This window comes from Desmodus rotundus, chromosome 7 (genome assembly GCF_022682495.2).
Source record: "Desmodus rotundus isolate HL8 chromosome 7, HLdesRot8A.1, whole genome shotgun sequence".
Lineage (NCBI taxonomy): Eukaryota > Metazoa > Chordata > Mammalia > Chiroptera > Phyllostomidae > Desmodus > Desmodus rotundus.
In genome coordinates, this window is record NC_071393.1 from 129,079,489 (window position 1) to 129,099,916 (window position 20,428).

General features: G+C 55.4%; 1 protein-coding gene across 1 annotated transcript in view; it reads left to right on the forward strand.

Annotated features, from left to right (window-relative positions):
• Window positions 1-17,775, forward strand: part of RIN3 (Ras and Rab interactor 3) — a 102,029-nt gene extending 84,254 nt beyond the window's left edge. The window contains exons 8-10 of the mRNA XM_053928361.1: window positions 7,348-7,479; window positions 13,838-14,001; window positions 16,690-17,775. Coding sequence (XP_053784336.1) covers window positions 7,348-7,479; window positions 13,838-14,001; window positions 16,690-17,007 — 614 coding nt within the window. The 3' untranslated portion in view covers window positions 17,008-17,775. The remainder of the gene's footprint in view (window positions 1-7,347; window positions 7,480-13,837; window positions 14,002-16,689) is intronic.
• The last annotated feature ends 2,653 nt before the right edge of the window (window positions 17,776-20,428 follow it).

Genomic DNA, 20,428 nt, shown 5'->3' on the forward strand with positions numbered 1-20,428 from the left:
GAGTCCAGTCAACAGGTTGAGGGGCAGTGGCGATAGCAGACCCTTCCTCTAGAGCCAGGGTCTGCTCTGGCCCGCCACCTGATGGCGTAAATACATCTTTATTGAAACGGCCACATCCACGTATTTACACAGCATCTATCACTGTGTTTGTTACAACGGCTGAGCTGAATAGTTAGGATAGAAACCTTGTGGCCCATGGAACTGAAAATTATTTACTATCGGGACCTTTACAGGAAAAAAAAATGCCAACTCTTCTTTTACATAATGCTTCCTAGAAGAGAAAACCTTATTTTCAAGCCAGCCACTCACTGAAGCCCTGTGTAACAGACGGAGTGAGTTTTACTGTTACCCTCAGTTTTCAGACCAGAAAACGGCTCAGCACGAGTGGCCCCAGATCCCTCAGCTAGTTAAGTGGCAGAGTTGGGGGCCTTTTAATCCTGTGTTTTCCAGTCTGCGTGGCCCAGGTGGGCATGCTTCAGCTCATTTTCCTCAGAGCTTTCCTTCTCCAAAATCTCCCAGCCGAGGAAACACCGTAAGGCCCCAAACCAGCCCTTCAAAATGGGATCGGTTCTCCAGACACCTGCCGGTGGAAAACAGGTGTGACTGTGGCAGAACCTAAAGCAGAAACCCCAGGAGATGCAGGCCGCAGCTCTGCGGGTCTCCCAGAGGCAGAAGGAGATGGATGTGATCTCTCAGTCAAGAAAGACAGACGTTCCGATCACAGGAGAACTTTTTTTGCGACCGTGCCCAGCATCCCGGTGGTACTGCCTGAGGCCCCATTGGGCACAGGGCTGAGACTGGGCCTCGGTTCCTGGCTTCACAGGAAGGAGCATACAGCCCTGACTACCCCTGGGATATCAGCTGGGAGCTGGTGCGTGGCAGCCTTGCCTGCAGCGTGTGTTCATCTGCAAGTAGCTCCCAGGGCCGCGAGCCTGTGTGGGCGTCTGTCACCCACGTGGGGCAGAGAGGCCCAGATTCTGGTCCCGGCTCCACTGCTGACCAGCTGCGGGGCTTGGAGCAAATTTCTCCTACCCCTGAGCCTCAGTTTCCTCCTAGTGAGGTTGGACTTGTAGGGGCCAAGGCCCCTGACGAATTAAGTTGGCTTGTACCAGCTCATCAGGGCCAACTGTGTGGTCTCTTCCCCATTCCACATTGGTTCATGTTGGTAGAAGCTGAAATGGGCTGCTGCAGGCATGTTCATGCTATGGAAATTGGCAGACACTACACATCAGACCTTTTTTCCCTCCCAAGAACCATTGTTAAGCCTTTCCCAGCACACCACTGTCTAAAGCCCACAGCAGATCCCAGTATCTTTGACCATGGCCCCTACCCTGGGCAGAGTAGGACAGAGTAGGGCCCGGTGGGAACCACGTGGGCCTCAATGCAGTCCACTGTCTGTGTCCTGTGTCCCAAGCCCTGTGGTAGGGACTGGGGATGAGGCCAGATGCTCAGAGGGGTTAAGCAACTTGCCCAAGCTCACACAGCTTCCACCCCTGCCCTCGGGGAGCTCATAGCCAAGGAAAAGGACAGGCTCTGACATGGTCAAAGTGTGTGGGAGCCGAAGCAGGAACCATTCCGCTGTGCTTGAGGATGTGAGAGAGGACGAGGAGTTAGTAAGGGAAAGGAGGAAGGGGCCCCGGGCAGAGGAGTAAGAACCCCAGGCCTGTGGAGTTCAGGGACTGGCCCACAGTTCAACACAGAGAAGTGTTATGTCGGGGGTGACAGAGGCAGAATGTCGTTCTGAGTTGGAAGGTGCAAAGTAAGTGTCGAGTAAGCACCACCGGTGGCTGTACTTGGAGGGCTGTCCCGTGCTCTGTAGGGCGGGTGGCAGCATCCCCAGCCTCGATGCTGGTAGCACCATGCCTAGCTGTGACAACCAAGAAGGACTCCAGACATCTCCAAAAAGCCCCTCAGGGGCAAAATCCCCCTGGTGGAGAAGCGCTCTGCTCGAAGGCAAATTAATGTGCCTGATTGTATTCCTTGGTAAGTTATTAATATAACGCCCCCAGAAGATGATGTTCTTGGAGGCAGAGTGAAAATCAGGTCAGCTCTCCCCCCACGCGTGAGTCCTCCGTAAATTTCAAAAGGCAGAGCCAAGGCTTCTGCTACCCGACTCCCCTTTCCCCTAACTCGTAAGTCAAACAAGAAAAGAATCTCCTGTGTGCCAGGATTCAAATACTTAAATTATCAGCATGAAAAACAACTTTAGGAACATAAGAATCTTCCCCTGGGAACCGTTCAGTCATGTCTCGGGCTTATAAAGGCTTACAGGGAGGCGGACTCCAAAACGGACCGACCGATTTCTGTGCAGGGGAGGCGTGGGAACCTTGAAACACGGGGTCAAAGAATACAGAGCTAGAAGGGGAATGGGTGGGGGTTTGTTTATTTTGTTATTTGTTTTTTAATAGTGAGGGGAAGAGTGGACAAAAGAGAGGGAGAGAAACATCCATGTGAGAGAGAAACACCAATCGGCTGCTTCTCGTGTGCAACCCGACTGGGGACTAAACCCACAACCCAGGCACGTGCGTTGACTGGGAATTGAAACAGCGACCTTTCACTTTGCAGGACGATGCCCAACCCTCTGAGCCCCACTGGTCAGGACAAGAGTGGGTGTTCTTTAGTGGGTGTTTCTGGGGGAGCACTCCATGTAAAGCATCCCATTAACTCGCTCCAGAACCCCATGGGATGTCATGTTATCTACGTCAGTTCACACTTGGCTAGAAATGCAGGCTCAGAGAGGTAAAGCAATTAGCCCGACGTCACACAGCTGGTAAGTAGTGTGCTGGGACTCACACTGCTGGTCCGACTCTGCTTTCGGTGTTGTGTGTTACCAGCCCCTTCCGCCTATCCGTTTTACAGGTGGAGCAACTGGGGTCCCATGAGAAAACCAGGCACAGGTGTCGGGAAGAGCCCGCCTTTCCATAGCACTTCATGGGTTCCAAGTCGCTCTCATGTTCTTTTTCTCCTTTTGTTCTCTCGAAACCCTGCCAGACCGTCAGGGCCTTGCAGGCCCCATTTTGCAGATGTAGAAACTGAGTGTGGCCAGGAGGGCAGGCCACAGGCACACTTTCTCTGGAAAACCAAACAAGGATGAGTGGAAACGTGGAGACACGTGGGTCCGCTCAGAGCCCGCTGAGGCAGTGCTTCTCGGGGTGTGACCCAGACCCTTCGGGACCCTGCTGTGGGAACAGAGAGACTGCGAAATTCAACATCAAGCTCCTGCCTTTTTTCAAAGCTCTTTCATACCCACCCTTTTTTTTTCACTTGAATCTCTCTGGTCCCCACTGGAACCCAGAAAAATCAGATCCGAAGTACAGAGTGGTGGTAAGGAGATTTGAGTGAGTGAGTGAGTGAGTGAGTGAATGAATGAATGAATGAATGGGTGAGCGAGCAGGTGTGCCATGGCCTAGCTACTCCGGCCACCGACTGGGAGGACTTTCTACCGCAGAAGTCAGGATATGGTTTAGACTGCTGTTAACACACACACACCAGCGATCTACGCAAGACGGAATTTGCTTCACTCTCATGTACCAGTATGGGCGGTTTTGAACCCTCTCTTCTATGAGGTCCTCAGAGACCCAGGCTCCCCTCTTGTCATTCCACCGTCCCCAGTGGTTTCTCTAGCCACATGCTTCTCCCCTTGAAGGGCATGACCTAAGAGCTGAACACACCACTTCCTCCTCGAATCTCACGAGCCAGAACTTAGACCTATGGCTGCAAGGGAAGCTGGGAAATGTGGTCTTTCTTGTGGGCGGCTGTGTCCCGGCTGAAAGTCAGCTCTGTCCCTGTGAAAATAAGAGAGACTGGCCAACGAGGGGGAGGAAAGTCGTCTCTGGCTCTCATTCCAGGCTTGAATGAAGCGGAGCAGCCAAGGAACGCAAGACTCTCCTTGGATGATTGTCCGTGATCCCAAAATCAGTGCCCGGCACGGCCACTAGCCTGACACTGGGAGGGTCCCGAGGGCTGGGACCCGCTCTGCCTCGCTCCCTTTGCCTCCCTGAGTGCACAGAGCTACACCAGTGCCCACTTGTCACGGCTGCCGTTTGCCAAGCACTTACCTGCCAGACACTGCCCTCAGCACCACCTGCAGGGCCAGCTTTGACAAAATTTAAGGGACTGCCAAAAAACTCAGCAGTCAAGATAAATTTTACATATGTGGGTTTATATATATTTTACATATGTATACTCTGTTATGTTATATATGTATATGCACATATATTTTTTTAAAAAGCAATGCAGTGGATTTTAGTGACCAGTTACATGACCAACATACTTTAATCCCAGAATATTTGTATCACCCCCAAAAGAAACTCTGTACCCATTAGTAGTCACTCCTCGTTCCCTCCACCCCCAGTGCCTGGCAGCCACTAGCCTATTCTGTCTCTCTGGACTTGCTTATTCTGGATACTTCCTACCAATGGAATCGTGCAGTACGTACAGCTGTGGTCTTTTGCGACTTGCTCCTTTCCCTGAGCGTCATTTCAGGGTTCACTGGCGTCCTGGCGTGGATCAGCAGTCTGCTCCTCTTCACTACCCAGTAGGGTCCCACTGTACGGACAGACCGCGTTCTGTCTGTTCGCTCAGCAGCTGAGGAACGTTTTTGCTGTTTCTTTCATGAATAATGTTGCTGTGAACATGCGTGTACAAGCCTTTGCGTGAACAGGTTCTCACTTCTCCTGGGTGTGTAACTAGGAGTGGAATTGCTGGGTCAAATGTTAAGATAAGTAATATTTTAATGCAATATTTTTAAAAATGAAAATTAGCCCTGGCCAGGTGGCTCAGTTGGTTGGAACATCATCCCGTACACCGAAAAGTTGTGGGTTCGATCCCCGGTCAGGGCACATACCCAGGTCGCGGGCTTGAGTCCCAAACAGGGCACATATAGGAGGCAACCAATTAATGTTTCTCACATCCCTATTTCTCTCTTTCTCTCTGTCTGTCTCTCTCTGTGTCTATCTCTCTCTTTTTCTGTCTCTCTCTCTCTCTGTCTCTCCCTTCTTCTCTCTCTAACATCAATTTTAAAACGACAACATACCCTCAGGTGAGAATTAAAAAGTAAAAGCGAGTGCACAAAACCCCATGATGAACAAAGACCAACATTTTAAGTAGAGGCGGGGAATTGTCTGTTCTGTGACCCTGCGTCGTTGCGCAGTACGACGGGAACAGCCATTTCCGGTCAGCTGGCGATGCCTGGGCCCACGCAAGTTCTCGAGGGCCGACAGTGGCACACAAGCAGACCGTTAACCCAGGGTTCGGCCTACAGTCGTTTTTTTTATTGTAAGCGTTCATTAACTTTTGCCACTTGGTTCGAAACATGAGGGGATATTTTGATAAGTAGCTCTAGGAGGAGCACATATTTTTCCTCTTGCCCCAAGAGCGCTCAGCAAAGCCCTGACCGCCACTACCACTTCATTTATTCTCAAACCTCTGTCGTCAGAAGAGGAACTTCCCACGGTTCTCAGCTAGTGAGTGGGAGCACTGGGGTTGGACCCTGGGCCGGAGACCAGAGGCCCAGCTCTACCTGGCTCACTGTTCCTCTCACGACTTCCTAAGGAGGTGGTCAAGGCAGGAGAGGCACTTAAGCTCTCAGGGCCTCAGTCTCTTCTTGAGGAAGATGGGCAAACCCGCACCGACTGTATGCCATTGCTATGAGGAACGGACGGGAATGTGCACAGTTAACTACGGGATTTGCTTTCCTCCACCAGCAGGGCTTGCCTCGAGCTGCGCCTTGAGGCAATGAAATGAATCACCAGGAGAAGCCTACCCTTAGGGGTGCTGTAGGAGCCCACCAGTCCTGTCTCCCCAATGAAGCCATGTGTGAACTTTTATTTTTGCCCTGAGGGTTAGGAAAATAATTTGGTTCCCCCAAGAAATGGGTGTATTTTCCCAGGGACAATGAGAAGACTACAGCTGGTTGTGTTTTCCTTTTCACTTTGGCCACCAGGAAACTCAAAGCCAAACTCGTGGCTCCAAAGGAGCAGTTGTGTGAGTTCTTGCTCATTTGCGTTTTTATTTTGTCTGTGCTGTACAGTGCCTCTTGTCATTCTCATTTGTCCTGATGTTCACATTTTTATTTAGACTTTACAGCTTTATCATGTATTTCCTGATGGTTACCTACATCTTTCGTAAAACATGCCAAGGAGAAATGCTCTTTTTGAAAGAACTGTAGATTGCATAGCATGTAGTTGGACTGATTATTAATCTCCACCGAAACACAAAGGGCGGCAGCCCTGGGATGACCCTGCTGGGGCCATACCCAGGCCTGGCGACCCAGCTGAGTCTGGAGACGTTCACCTGAGCCCGGGCCTCCCTTTCGTAAGAGGAGGGGAGAAGGGCGTTGGGGACCCCAGTGGCCATTCCTCGCTGTGCAAGCCTGCTCAGTCGAGCTTTTGTATTCCTCGGCACACCTGTGCTGGCATGCTAGGAGTCCAGCCGAGGGACTGCAGGAGGATTCTGTCCCTGTAGGAATTCTTGCCCTCCAGGTGCAGCCTTTGATTTTGTGTGGCCATGCGGTCAGTCTTCAGAGCCAAATGGCGAAGGCCCACCTTGCACCCTCTTCTCTTCCCCAAGAGGCTCTGAGCCCTGTGACACCTCCCCCCAGGCAAAAGGGGTCCGTCTTCCTTTCAGAGGCCTGTGCACTTGAAAAAAGACCCTCAGGGAGGGGCGCTGCTTCCACAGGTGTCCAACCTTTTGGTGTCTCTGGGCCACACTGGCAGAAGAGTTGTCTTGGGCCACACACTAAATACATTGCAACACGTAATCACAAAAAAATCTCATGACGCTTTAAGTAAGTTTATGATTTTCTGTTGGGCCACATTCGCAGTCCTCCTGAGCCACATGTGGCCCACGGGCCACGGGTTGGACACCCCTGGGAGCAAATGAAGGCTGGATGGTGGAATTTCTGAGGGAGGGCTTTCCGTTTTGCAGCTGGAGAGTGAGATGTTAAATGGGAAGGGAGCATTCGAGAAGACATCAGCGTTAGGCAGACGGGGTGGTGCTACTGAGTGGTCCTGTGAATAAGTGTGATGTGAACTTGCCCGTCAGGCAAGCAGCTTGTGGTGTTTGGGGGCAGAGTGGGAAAGAGGAAGGGACTGGGTCTTGCCCACCCTGGCAGAGGGCACCTTTCTCAGTTCCTTCTTCCCAAACCCAGGCTGTGTCACAGGCCACCCTGAGAAGCCTGATTCCAGGGTCGTCCCCATCCTGAGAGTCGTTAGAAAGCAGGGATGTTCCTCTTCCGTGGGCGACCACCCCCTACCCGGCCAACCAATCGTCCCTTTCCCCTGGGCAGGGAACCTCCCTCGAACAGAGCCTCGCACTCACCCCTTCCTGCCTCCTTCCTCCTTCCAGGAAAGCCCTACGGAGCAGACGACTTCCTGCCTGTGCTCATGTACGTGCTAGCCCGCAGCCACCTCACGGAGATGCTCCTAGACGTGGAGTACATGATGGAGCTCATGGACCCCGCCTTGCAGCTGGGAGAGGGTGAGTCATACCCCTGAGCTGGCCACACTGGGGAGACACTGGGCAGCCCAATAAGTACCTCCTGGATGCCTGATTCCAGTAAGCTGTGGGGATGTAACACAAGGCCCGACACAGACCCTGTCCTGCGGGAGCTCACAGACCAGAAGGGGAGCTGGGCCAGTAAAGAGACCATGTCACTGCTGCTTGACATATGCTGAAATGGTGGGAAGCCCAGAAGGTATGGGAGCGTATTACCCAGGCTGTGCAGTCAGGGAGGACTTCCTGGAGGAGGTGACACATGAGCTGAGCATAGAAGAATGAACGGGAACCAGGGAGATAAAGGTGGAATAGTTGCTACTAGTAGTGTAAAAGATAAGGCTGAAGCAGGCAGTGTCTGGGAGTCTGCCCAGGGAACAACAGTCAGTTCTCAGGCTGAGGTGGCTCCGGGGACTCCCAGCCCCCCTGCTCACCCAGCCCTGGGCCAGGTCCTCTCTCAGTGGGTGGAGGTTAATGCCCTGAGTAAATGGCAGTGGTGTAATCTGCTCCACCCACCCTCAGTTTTCCTTCCCCTTTCTTCCTTCCCACCACTTCCTCCCACCCACTTAGCCTCAGCCACCCTCCATGAAGAGTCCCAAAGATGTAGCCAGCCCAGGTATCAGCTCTGAGGGAGCCCCAAATTTTCCTCTAAGAAGGGGGTCCTCAACCTCCCGCCTCCCCGTCTGTGGACGCTGTTTGCATTACTGCCTGAGCTCCGCCTCCTGTCTCCTCTACACCCACATTGTTCCATGGAAAAACTGTTCTTCCACGAAACCCAGTCCCTGGTGCCAAAAAGGTTGGGGACTGCTGGTCTAAGACATCAGCCTCGAAGGGTGAAACAAGACTCTCAGGCCCCAAGCAGCTCCTTTGGGCTTTGTGGTTCTTATGATAAACTGCCGGTCTTTGCCTCTGTTTGCATATTTAGCATATATCAGTCTCTGAGTGACAGTTCTGTGACTTCTTGGAAGTTCAGAGGAGCATAAAGCCATGAAGTTTACAGTCACATACAACTTTGGCTTGTGCCCTGAGACCTCTAGATCTGTTCTTTTCTCCTCTATAGTTAAAATTTTCCTTCAGTTAAACTCCCTGTCTTCCAGAGGGTATAGGAATTCAATAGAAACCAGGCTTCCTTCAGCAGTGGTTATTGGCCACCTAGTACATCCATCCATCTACTCACCCATCCACCCACCCGTCCATCCACCCACCTACCCACCCATCTATCCATCCATCCACCCATCCATCCACTCACCCATCCATCTGTTCATCTAGCAGCTGCTCGATGAGCCCCTGCTGTGTGCTAGGCCCCATGCCAGGCACTTGGGTTGAAGGGCAGGGCAAGACAGGTGAGGCTGATAGTGTCATGAAGATGAAGGCCTGCCTCGTTCTGTGCCCCACCCTTTGGGGCCTCCACCTCCGGCCTTCATGGGCTTCTCGCCGGGGTCTCCTCCACCTTGAATGTGCATGCAGCAGCACCACACGGCCGAGGGGTTGGACAGAGGCCTCAGACAACACCGACCTGTCTCCTCTGGGCCCCATCAGCCTGTGGGGAAAGGACAGAAGGGAGTGGTAGGCAAGGAGGCCCCATTCAGGGGGCTGTGAGAAGAATTGACTTCCTGTCCCAAACACTGAGCACCCCACTTCCTAGGACAAGCCCCCTGAAAAGTACAGCAACCCCCCAGTACTCTCAGCGGGAATATTAGCTGTGGTCTGGTGTCGACCACACATGTAACCTCTGAAAGCCAACACTTTTACATGTCAAAAATCACCATAAATTGAATAAGACACTAACAATAAACCAGGGAAAAGTGTTCCCACAAATCATCAAGCCCAGAATTAGGAGCCTTAACATGTAAAAGGTTCTTATAAATCAATAAGAAAAGTACTGACTCAATATGTACCTGGGCAAAGGCTGTGAATGTACTCATTCATTCAACAGGTGGTCACTGAGCTTCTCCTTTGCACCAGGTACAGCAGGTCCCTTGCCTCACAGAGACTCATCTCAGTGCAGGGAGGGGAGGAGGGGCAGGGGGGTGTCAGAACTCAGACAGATTAAACAGACGAGCAAACAAGATAATTTCACGGGTGGCCTCTTCTAGTGGATGTTGAGAAGACAGGAAGTCAGCTGCTGGGATAGAGCCATGGGGCAGGGCAGAGCTCAGGTGACCACAGGAGTCCCTGGAAGTCTCGTTACCTTTTTTCTGTTTCCCAGACTTTCCACAGTGGGCACGTGTAGCTGATCTCTCTGGGAAGAAATCATTTACAAGTCCTGTTAAAGGCTCAGCCCCCACCCCACGGGCCATCACAGAGTCGGAGAGACAAAGGATAGAGTAGTGCCGGGGGTGGGGCGTGCACTGTGCAGCGGGCCTGAGCGCTGGCTCCCTCTCCCGCAGAGGTCAGCCACACCCTGGCCACTGAGACTCCTAAATGGGGCTCCAGCCAGGCACAGGGCAGGGACAGCCTCGGCCCCACCCCACCCCCATCCTGCCATGCCCTCCAGGGATCCTCCTCCCTGCTCCTAGAGCCTGTGGGAAAGGTACAGTCCTTCAGGCAGCAGCCTGGTCTGTTCTGGGCTACAGTGTGCTTCTGACACAGCGAAAGTACAATAAACACATGAAGGTCTCATTAAACAGTGTCTGACCTGTCGCTGGCCCAGTCTTGTAGCTGGCCCTTTTTCAGACGCAGTAGTCAGAGCCCCTGCCCCCACCTCAGCCCTGGGAGGAGATTTCAAAGGAACGTGTGGGGTGTTGGCTGGAAGTAAAGATTTGGACGGGCAGAGCGCTCCTCCCAGCAGCCCTGCCCCTCCGCCCATAGCACCGTCAGACTCTGCCATGGGGGCCAGTCCCGGGACATACTTGCTTCACACCATGCTGCACACACCAGGAGGTGGGGTGCTTGGCAGGGGTGCCTCCCTGCATCTCTGTGCCTAGTCCCGTAGCCAGGGTGTAAGGTCACAGCACCCAGGACAGCCCTGGCCTCGCAGACGTTGGCCTCCTGTGGCAGGATGACTTAAGAGTCTCCAGCTTGGGCGGGGGCTCCCACCCTCCAAGGCTGCCAGCTGTCAGACCTGCGTCTGGAGGCATCTGGGCCCAAGGACAGAGGGACAGATACTGGATTTCCCCAGTGTCACGCTCATGTCCCCGCTGGGTGGTGGTTCATAGGGCGCTCCATCACCAAAGCCCTGCAGTGTGGGTAAAGAGGGTCCTGTCTGGAGGTGGGGCAGAGCTTCTGCTGGCTGGCCCCTGCCCTTGGTCCTCTGCAGAGCTCAGAGGTGCCTGGGAACAGGCAGTCCCCAGGGGGTCCCCAGTCTTGAGAACTTCAGTTGCTCAAACCCGAGAAGAGAAGTAACACAGGATGTAGTACAAAGCGGCCTGGAGGCTGGATTTCGGTTCTGGTTCTACCTGTGATTGGCTGCAGACCTTGGGCAAGTCACTTACCGGCTCTGGCTCAGGGAAGTGAAGGTATTGGGCTGGCTTGGGGTTCTCAAACTGCCTGGCCACTCTTGGGTTCTGCAGAGGTCACTGGAGGCAGGAGGAGCCGTACAGCTGAGCTTTGCCTCCTTATGTTTCACAGTTCATCTGAGCAAATAGTCCTGCGTTCAACAAAAAGCCCGAAAGCTGGACTCCGGAGTCCGTGCCCTTTGGGACCTTCATGTTCATTCCATGTGCAGTAGTTTGGCAAAGGACAAGTGACGAGGTCCCACTTTCTTTGCACCAAGCGTATTGGGTGCGAGACATCAGGGGACATCAGGGTGGGGAAGATCAGAAGTAGAGAGGGCCCAAGCACTAGGCTGATGGGACCCCAGCTCCCTTCTGGCCTCTCCCTGCGGCTCCCGCCACTCTGTGCAAATATAGGGCAGACGGGAGACCCAGGCAGCTCAAAATCCAAACCTCTCCAGAAGCCCCTCATGGACCCATTCACTCACGCTCACTCTCCATGCTGGCTGACAGCTGCCTATGCTGGGCTAACATCTTAATAGGGGCAGTGAGTTTTTCCCATTCACCGGCAAAACGCACTCCCCAAAGAGAACAAGCCTTAAACTTCACTGTGGGAGGAGTCGCCTGCCACCCAGTGGTCATCGGTGGCACTGCATGGCCCAAGTCAAAGGGAAGTGCCTGGGAGGGCTACTCTGGCTGTGAATAAAAAGCAGGGCCTAAGAAAGAGGAGTGGGCTGCAGGGCTTGGAGTCCCTGCCCTCTCTCCTGTGAGGGTGAGACCCCAGAGCCCCTCCCTGAGGTCACTCAACCACTGCATCTTACATGTAGTCATCTCACTTACCTTCCACATGGCCATTGTGGGGTTTGCCAATGAGGAAACAGAGTGTAGAGAGGACGCTGACTCACCGGAGGTCGCAGGGCTGGCTGCTGAAGGACAAAGACCTAGATCCCGCGCTCTGACTCCAAAGCTGCGTGTTCTCCGCCAGCGCCAGCTCACTACACTCGGCCCGACTGATCCTAGGCGGGGAGACAGGATCGTGGGTGGGAACAAGACCGTCACCCAGACGTGCCAGCGGAAGGACAGGGATTTCTGGGTGGCAAGGGCGGCAGTCACCAGGAAAGGCTTCCCGGCACACGCAGGCTGCGGGCTTCACCGAGAAAGGAGACCTGTGAGCGGTCTGCCCTTCTCCGACGGGCACCCAGCCACGCTCCGTGCCGGCCTCCCCACACTTGCTTCAAAAACACAGTCTCCTTCCGCCATTGCTATGGAGGGGGGCGTGACCTTGCGGCCATTCACCCCTTTGTCCTACCCCACCAACTCGGCCAGCACGTGACCCTTTCCCATCCGAGACTTTGCGGGTATGTGCAGGCAGCTTCACTCAGTGCAAGCTGGGAACGCTTTAAGCTGCAAATAGCTCATGGTGAGCTGACAATGGTGTAAATCAGCGAAGGGCTGTCCTGTCCCCTGCCCGAGAGCTGGTGGTGCCCAGCTGACAGTGATGGCCATTTTGAGCCCTGCTGGGAGGAAACCAGGGACCCAGCTCTCTCCCTTGTTCTTCAGGATGTGCGCCTTTGTCTTCATGCCGGTCACCTCTGGTCACAGAACAGCTGCTGTGCCTCCGGGCTCACTTCTGCGTGCCAGGCAGGAGGAAGGGAATGGGCAGAACCCAAAGGGACACATCACTGAGTCTGCCCCTTTCCTTTTTTTTGAATAAATGAATAGAAGCTACAATTTATTCATTCATTTATTTATTCATAATTGAATTTATTGGGGGAGCATTGGTTAATACAATTATATAAGTTTCAGGTGTACCATGCTATAGTGGTACATCATCTGCATATTGTATTGTGTGCTCACCACCCCAAGGTCTGCCCCTTTCCAAGGTTTTCTGGAATCCCCACCCAGGGACTTCCACTTACATCTGAGTAGCCAGAACAGGGTCTCTCCTGCCCTCTAACCCTAGCTGCAAGGGAGTCTGGGTTGGGAGCATTTTCAATGGCCCCCCTAAAGAGAGTGTGCAGTTCATTAGGAAGAAAGAGAAGATGAGATTTGGATGGGTCTCTGGGAGAATTGGCCTCACGTCAAAAATCATTGCCGGGGTATTGAGAGAGCGGGGGCAGAGGCCTGGCGAGTGGGAGGGAACCCCACGAGCATCGCCCTCCCTCTCTAAAGCGAGTGGCTCAGCAAGGCTAGTGCTCCTCAAACATCTTAGCCAAAAACCCCTGAGAAACTGAGGAGAGTGAACTCGTAAGCGTCTGTGCAAATCACCGTCTTTTGTCTTAAAACTTCATGTAAGTTTTGCAGTCTGGAGTACGTCAAAGCTTAAATTACTTCAGGGAACATTAGTTACTAAGAATACATGTAAATTAATCTAAGAAGGGAAAAAGAAATGGAGAAATGAATGGTTCCGTTTTTTTCCTTTAAATGTTTACAATCTTATAACCATAATTAACATTTTTTCTACATCTTTTAAAAACTACTTTTTAGAATAGGGTATATATATCGCTATATATACTTGTGTGTGTGTACACAGTGAGAAGTCACCTGCCCTGCCTCCCGCCCCCCATGTCTCCCAGCCACCCAGGGATGATTGGTTCTTAACATCATTTTAAAATAAGCAAGAGTTCTCTCTCAAAGGCGAGACATCATTTTAAAATAAGCAAGAGTTCTCTCTCAAAGGCGAGCCAATGAGCAGGGCCTGACAGTTCCGGCTGCCCTTGGAGAGGCTCAGGTGGCTGTGGGCTGGCAGGCGGCTAAGCTCCAGGTGGTGGCTCTGCAGATGGGTCCAAAGCAGGAGAGTGGGCGGAGCTTGCAGCCGTGGGCGGGGCAGGCCGAGCCGGAACCCTCTCCTTCCCTTCTTGGTGGGGTGAGGCGGTCCTAGTTCAGCCTACACACCCTTGTCTCCATAGGCTCCTACTATCTGACCACCACCTACGGGGCCCTGGAGCACATCAAGAACTACGACAAGATAACGGTGACCCGGCAGCTGAGCATGGAGGTGCAGGACTCCATCCACCGCTGGGAGCGCCGGCGCACGCTCAACAAGGCCCGGGCCTCCCGCTCCTCCGTGCAGGTGAGGCCGGGGCTGAGGACTGGAGGAGATCACGCCCCAGACGCCGTCCCCACTGCCCGCAGGCTCAGGAGCAGGACACCGACTGGCTGCTCCCGCCAGCCAGCTCCTGCCCGCCTGCCAGTGTGTGCCCAGCCCTGTGCCTGCTTCCAGGGGAAGGGGACCTAGGAAAGTATCACCAGGCATTGGTGATCTAGTTGGGTGGACAAGACCAGGATAGAGGGAATGAGAATTTTATCCAACATTCCTTAGCACCTACTATGTCCTTGCACCCTGTGAGGGCTGGAGATGTGGACCTAAGTGGTGCCAGTCCCATTTTTAGGGAGCCCACGAGCTGATCCACAGCCTTGCCCCTGGGTCCCTGGACAAATGCAGTGAGCGGCCACCAAGGTCCCAGTGCCCCTGGCCTGCCCCTCCAGTCCAGCTTCCCATCCCTCCCACCTCTCTCTGTACAAACTCAGTACCCAAGCCCTTGGTGGCCAGACTCCTGGCTCCTCCTCCACTCCCATCACCCCCTAGTCCCCAGGCTGCATCAGTGCACGCGGAGCTCAGCTCCCCTGCACTCAGCCTCTGCCCATGCCAGTCCGTCTCTCCTCCTCTGGCTGCTGCTTGCCCACCCTCAGTTTCTTCCCTGACCTCCCACCTGTCCGCCATCCCCTACAAGCCGAGTTAGATCCCCTGCTCTGTCCTTCCTGCCGCTACTCTTCCCCACTCCCATTACAGCGCGTATCACACCATATTGTACCCGTCTATGTATGAAGAAGCTGTCATCCTGGGGGGAGGGCCCATGACTCCCATCTTGGGGGCCCCACACCCAGGGCTTGGGGCAGAGTGGGCCTGGGGTGTGTGCTGAATGGAGGGAGTTAGGACAGTGAACCAACCAGCAAACCAGATGTGTAAATAGCCACGCAGACTCACTTCCCCGGTACCCAGAGCACACTGGACCTGCACCCCAGCCCTGGCTTTCAAGATAGCCTGTCTGTAATGAGGAGAGACAAGGCCTGGGAGGCAAAAGCCTCGAGGTCTGGACTCAGCTGTGTGCTAACTAGCTGTGTGACCCTAAGTCATCCCTGTCCCTCTCTGGGACTCAGTTTCTCTGCCCACACAGGTGGGCTGTGAACCAGATGAGCTCTGCCAGTCTGTGTCCTAGGCTGCCAAGCGGATGTCCCCCTCCTCTGATCAATGGTGTCTTGGTCATGTGTAGTGACTGGCTCTCAGGCTGTCAGGAGCCAATTCTTGGGTATGGGCACTTGATTCCAGCCTGACCCATGCGTTCCTTACTTCTCGCTTCCACCTGTGGGTTCCCGGTGCTAAGCCACACAGCATCAGCGCCTCCCATCGGGGAGGTGAAGCCTAGGAGACAGGCCTGGGGTCGGGGATGCGGAGCCCCTCAGCACTGTTGTTGGTGTCTAGGGAGGGCAGCGCCCTCCGCCCCCTCCCCGTGCCTCCTCTGTACCCCACACCTTAAGTCCCTCCCTTCCCTGGGAGTGAAAGCCCAGAGCCTGACAGCTATCAGGTGGTAGAAAGGGCCCTAGGGAGCCTCATGGGGGACAAGAAGAGCACAGGCAGCATGAACGCCCAGGAGAGTGAGCTGGGCTTCCCCTCCGGGAAGAAGGGGACGATCCCGGTGAAGCCGTCCATACAGACCTGGTGCCTCATGTGCACTCGCCACCCTGTAGCCACCAGCACCATCATCATCATCATCCTGAGGGGCCGTGCTGGTCCCACCCTTCCATGGGTACCCACACAAACCCCTTCCTGCCTGCCCTCAGGGTGCTCGGGGGAAGGGACTCCTCCAGGCTCAGAGCTAGCTTTCTGTGCTTCCTCACAGTGTGGTGCAAGGCTGGTATTATCCCAGTTTACACTGGAGGAAATGGAGGCTCCGAGAGGTCAAGGGCACACAGTGAGTGGGAGCAGATTCAAAGCCAGGTGGGGACAGGAAGGCCCATCCTCTGCTGTACGTCCTCCCTCCTGGGCTGGTAGAGGAAGCTGGGCGTGCCCTGTGGTGTGAGTGTCACCAGAAGAGCCACCAGCCCCAGTCCCACAGGCGTCCCTCACCCATCCTGCCCCTCTCTCCCTCTTGAACCCCCACCTTTCAGGCCCAGCCCCCCTCCCTCTTCCACCAAGCCTCTTGCCCCCAGCAGATCCTTCCCCTAAGGCTTCCCCACCTCCAGCTTTCCCCGACTCCAGGCCCTTCCAGCCCTAAGGGCTGAACTCTTCCACCTGCCTTAGCAGTTCAGCTGAACCGTGGGATGCTGGGACTGGGATCTGCCTCCAATCTGCGGTTTGCCACCCTTCGTGCCCTGCATTGCCCCTGGGGTGCTGGACTGCAAGCAGGAGGAAATGACAGCAAGCCCATGCACTGGCCACCAGGGGGCGCGCTCACTCATTGCCAAGACAAAGCCAAGTACTCAGAGTGGTCAGCCACACAGAGGTGAGGCTCAGAGAGGGAAGGGTCACCTTAGGTCACGCAGCACGCTCAGCCACAGGTTCCCTGACTTCCAGCCTCACGACCGAGCCTCTACAATCCCATCTCTCTACAGAGAGGAGTCTAGAGCCCAGAGAGGGAAAAGGGCTTGTCCGAGGCCACTCAGCTCCTCCTCCCTGTCCAAGCTCCCAGCGTTGGGGTGGGAGTGAGACAGGACGCCTATTGGCCCGCCGTGACACCAGCCCCTCCATCTCACCCCGCAGGACTTCATTTGCGTGTCGTACCTGGAGCCGGAGCACCAGTCGCGGACACTGGCGTCGCGGGCAGACACGCTGGCCGCTGCGCTGTGCACACAGTGCGCAGAGAAGTTCGAGGTGGCGCAGCCCCAGGACCACAAGCTCTTCGTGCTGGTGGACGGGCGCTGCTTCCAGCTGGCGGACGACTCGCTGCCGCATCACATCAAGGGCTACCTGCTGCGGAGCGAGCCCAAGCGCGACTTCCAGTTTGTGTACCGGCCCCTGGACGGCGGGGGCAGCGGGGACCCGCCCTGCCTCGTGGTGCAGGAGCCCAACTTCCTGTGAGGCCCCGGGCCACCACGGCCCCTCCATGGCAGTGTTTACCGAGACTGGCGGGGCGGAGAAGCGAGCAAACGGGGGTCATGCTTGTTCACCCCCACACTCACACTCAGCTGCACCCCTCATACAGGCAGGAGCCCCACATCTGACCACACACTCTCAACATGGATGCCCACATGTCATACATGCCTGCAACCCTCTGGGCATGCCTAGGCTGCCGTGGCAGGACAGCCGTGAAAATGACAAGAATCAGTGGCTGACTGTGCTTCCTGAAGGAGAGTCATAGCCCTGGGAGGCCAAGTTACTTGTTAGAAAGGGAAACTGAGGCTCAGAGAGAAGGGACTCTCCAGCCAGCTGCAGCACAAAACGCTCAAGCCCGGCCCTGGTTCACACACAACCTCTGCCTTAACCCACCATGGCTGCACAACCTGGAGGATTTCCCCTGCGCCCCCAGGATGGCGCTGGGCGGTTTCAGATGTGCCCAGGATCTCAGGAGTCTCTCTCAGGGTGTGCGTGAAGAGACGGGGCCTTGTGCCCGCCCCAGAGCCTGCCCTCGGCTACCAGCACCCGGTCCCTCCCGCAGCTTCTGAACGCCTCCAGACGCGGCGAGACATGCACCGGGACCACCAAACAGGGGCAGCTCCACAGCTGCATGGGCGAGCCCAGCCTTGGCCACCCAGGAACACTGGCAGGGCCCTTCCCCTGGTGGACACCCCAGGGCTGTGGCAAGAGGCACTGTGTGCAGAGAATTTAATAAAAGTCCTGTTAAACTGGTCTCCTTTTCTCAAGGCTCTGAAGCTCTGCTCAGCCAGCCAGGCAACGCATTAACAGCCTAACTCCCTTCCCAGGTGGGGTTCAGAAGAGCCCCCTGCTTTCCACTGAGGCCCTGTCTTTTGAGACTTTGCAGTGTGCCCTCAGCCCTCCGGGTCCTGGCCCCTCGTGCCCCTCAGCCTAGTCATCTCCCGCCTCCTCACCGTCCTTGGTTCCCATCATTCCAACCTCTGGATTGTTTTCCAGTCTCTCACCTTTCTGCCGCTGCTGCCTATCCCAGCAATCAATACCATTCCCTAAAGCCTTTGTCTGTTCAAACTCCTATTCATCCTTCAAAGCCTACTTCCTCCAGGAAGGCTTCTCTGGCTTCTTGGGCTGGCCAGATAGTCCTTGTCCACATTCCCACTGCCCCCTGAGTTCATCTCTCTCACAAGAGATGCCCCATCCGATTGCAGTTGTGTTATACTTCTGTGTTCTCCACCAGGCTTGGACCATTCATGTCTGTGTCCTCAGCATTGATTAAAAATACGTATTTGTGGAGTGGCTGCTGCTGTCAGCACTCTTCTAGGGCCCAGGGAACAGCAGAGGATGAAACAAAGTTCGCGCGGATAGCAACATGCCGAGTGCACAAAGGAGGTCAGCTGGACCTACCTGAGTTAAACTCTGGGGCCAGTCCTCAGACACCTGGGGGACTGGCTGCAGGCCAGCCCTGTGTGAGATGTGGGAATCGCTCCAGGTGTAGCCAGCCGCAGAGCATTTCCCAGGTGGGAGGTCTGTGTAACAGACAGGAAGAAACCCAGAGGCTGAGGGCTGCCAGCCATGCTCCCAGGGTGCCTTCCCCACTCCCGAGCTTCTGGTACTCCCCTCAGCCCCAAGCTGTATGACAGCGGGCCCACTGCCTCCAGCCGAGGCCTGAGACTGGTAGAGATGGTCAGGGCAGCACCCTTTTTTCCGCAAGCGCCCCTCACCCAGGTGGGGCCCACGCTTGAGTGGGGCGGGCTTCAGAGGGTGGATTGAGCACCAGCCCAGCCCTGGTTATGATTATGTTAAGCTCCCAGGAAGGGAGCAGCACCTGCCCTTCCCCAGGACAGAGAGGACCGCTGTCAGAACACTGTGTGAGTGAGTGTGTATGTACCTGTGTGTGCGGGGGTGCACACCAGGCTCACCGTCCTGTGGCCAATGGGGTCCACCCACCATCAGGAGAGACCAGCGTGGGGGCCTGGCCCAGGGCCACCAGACAGGCCGTGACACACGCTGTCTCGGAGCTGCCTGGCGCTGTGAGCAGCTCCCCTGCATTGTTTGTTTGACCCGCACAACAGCCCCTGGGGGGTATTTGTGGATGCGGACATGCAGGCTCAAAAAAGGGATGCGCTGGCCAGCTCGGGCGGCTTCGAGGACAGAAACAGATTTCCCACAGTTCCGGCAGCTGGGAGTCTGAAACTCAGCTGTCCACAAGTTGGCCTCTCCTTGGCTCGCAGAGGGCCGCCTTCGCACTGGGCCCTCACACGGCCTTTCCTCTGTGCCGGGGCACCCCTGGTGTCTTTTCCTCTTCCTAGAAGGGCACCAGCCCTGCTGGATTGGGCCCCCCCACCCCACCCCCGCGCACAGGACCTCATTTAACCGAGTTAACTCTTTAAAGGCCCTGTCTCAGTCTAAGGTCCTGGGGTTAGGGCTTCAGCATGCAAACGTAGGGACACAATTCAGCTCATAGCAGGTGGCTGACTCGCCCACGGTCACGTAGCCAATTAGAAGCCAAAGTGAGGCTTGAACTCAGGGCTGACTGATGCCCCCTCAAATCTAGGGTTCTCTTTCCTGCCCCATGCCACATCCCAAGTGACCTGTTTGTAGAAATCCAAAGTTGGACAAGCCTTGCCTGACTCACGCCCCAGCTCTGGTGAACTTTCCTGCGGCAGCCAGCCCCGGGGAGCATCAGAGGGTTGACCTGATGGAGAATCAAGTGAACGAGTCTCGAGCAAGGCAGGAGCCCAGAGCTGTGTGTGTGTGTCTGTGTGTGCACATGTGTGTGTATGTGTGTGTCCAAGGGTGTTGGGACCACAGGCCGTGACGAAAAGCAAGGGTTCATCTGTGTCCCCTCCCTGGCATTTGTCCCCACTTCCATTGGCGGGCTGGCTCCTTCCTTCCCTCTGCTTCTCCTGGCCCTGCAGCCTGGAGCTGGGAGAAGCCACCGGAGGCTTCTGCGGAGATGGGCGTGCTCTTGTCCTGCTGTCCCTCCAAGCCCAGGCCTAGCTGTGTCCCCAGCCTAGCCCTGACACCTGGGGCAAAGTCTCACTCATCATAAAAAATGTCCAAGTCGCCCTGCAGACTCCTGGCCCGTGATGGCTTCACCTTAATATGGGGACAGGTCAGCAGGTGAGGTGGGCAGAAAAGACCAGAGACCCTGAGAGAGGGGAGAGACAGAGAGGGGAGGGCGGGCTCCTCTGCATGCAGGGTAGATGCCCTTTACCCCCCCCCCCCGCCCACTCACAGACAAGCCTGCTGTCCCATTGGTGGGCCCGATTTGTAGGTGTGGTCACTGCACATGCTCTCAGTGGGCCGGAATCTGGTACTTGGGCCCCTGCTGCTCTGCAGGGTCATCTGAGGTGGTGGGTGTGGGGGACCGTCTGTGGCAGGAACCAGGCCCTTCCTTCACTGGAAG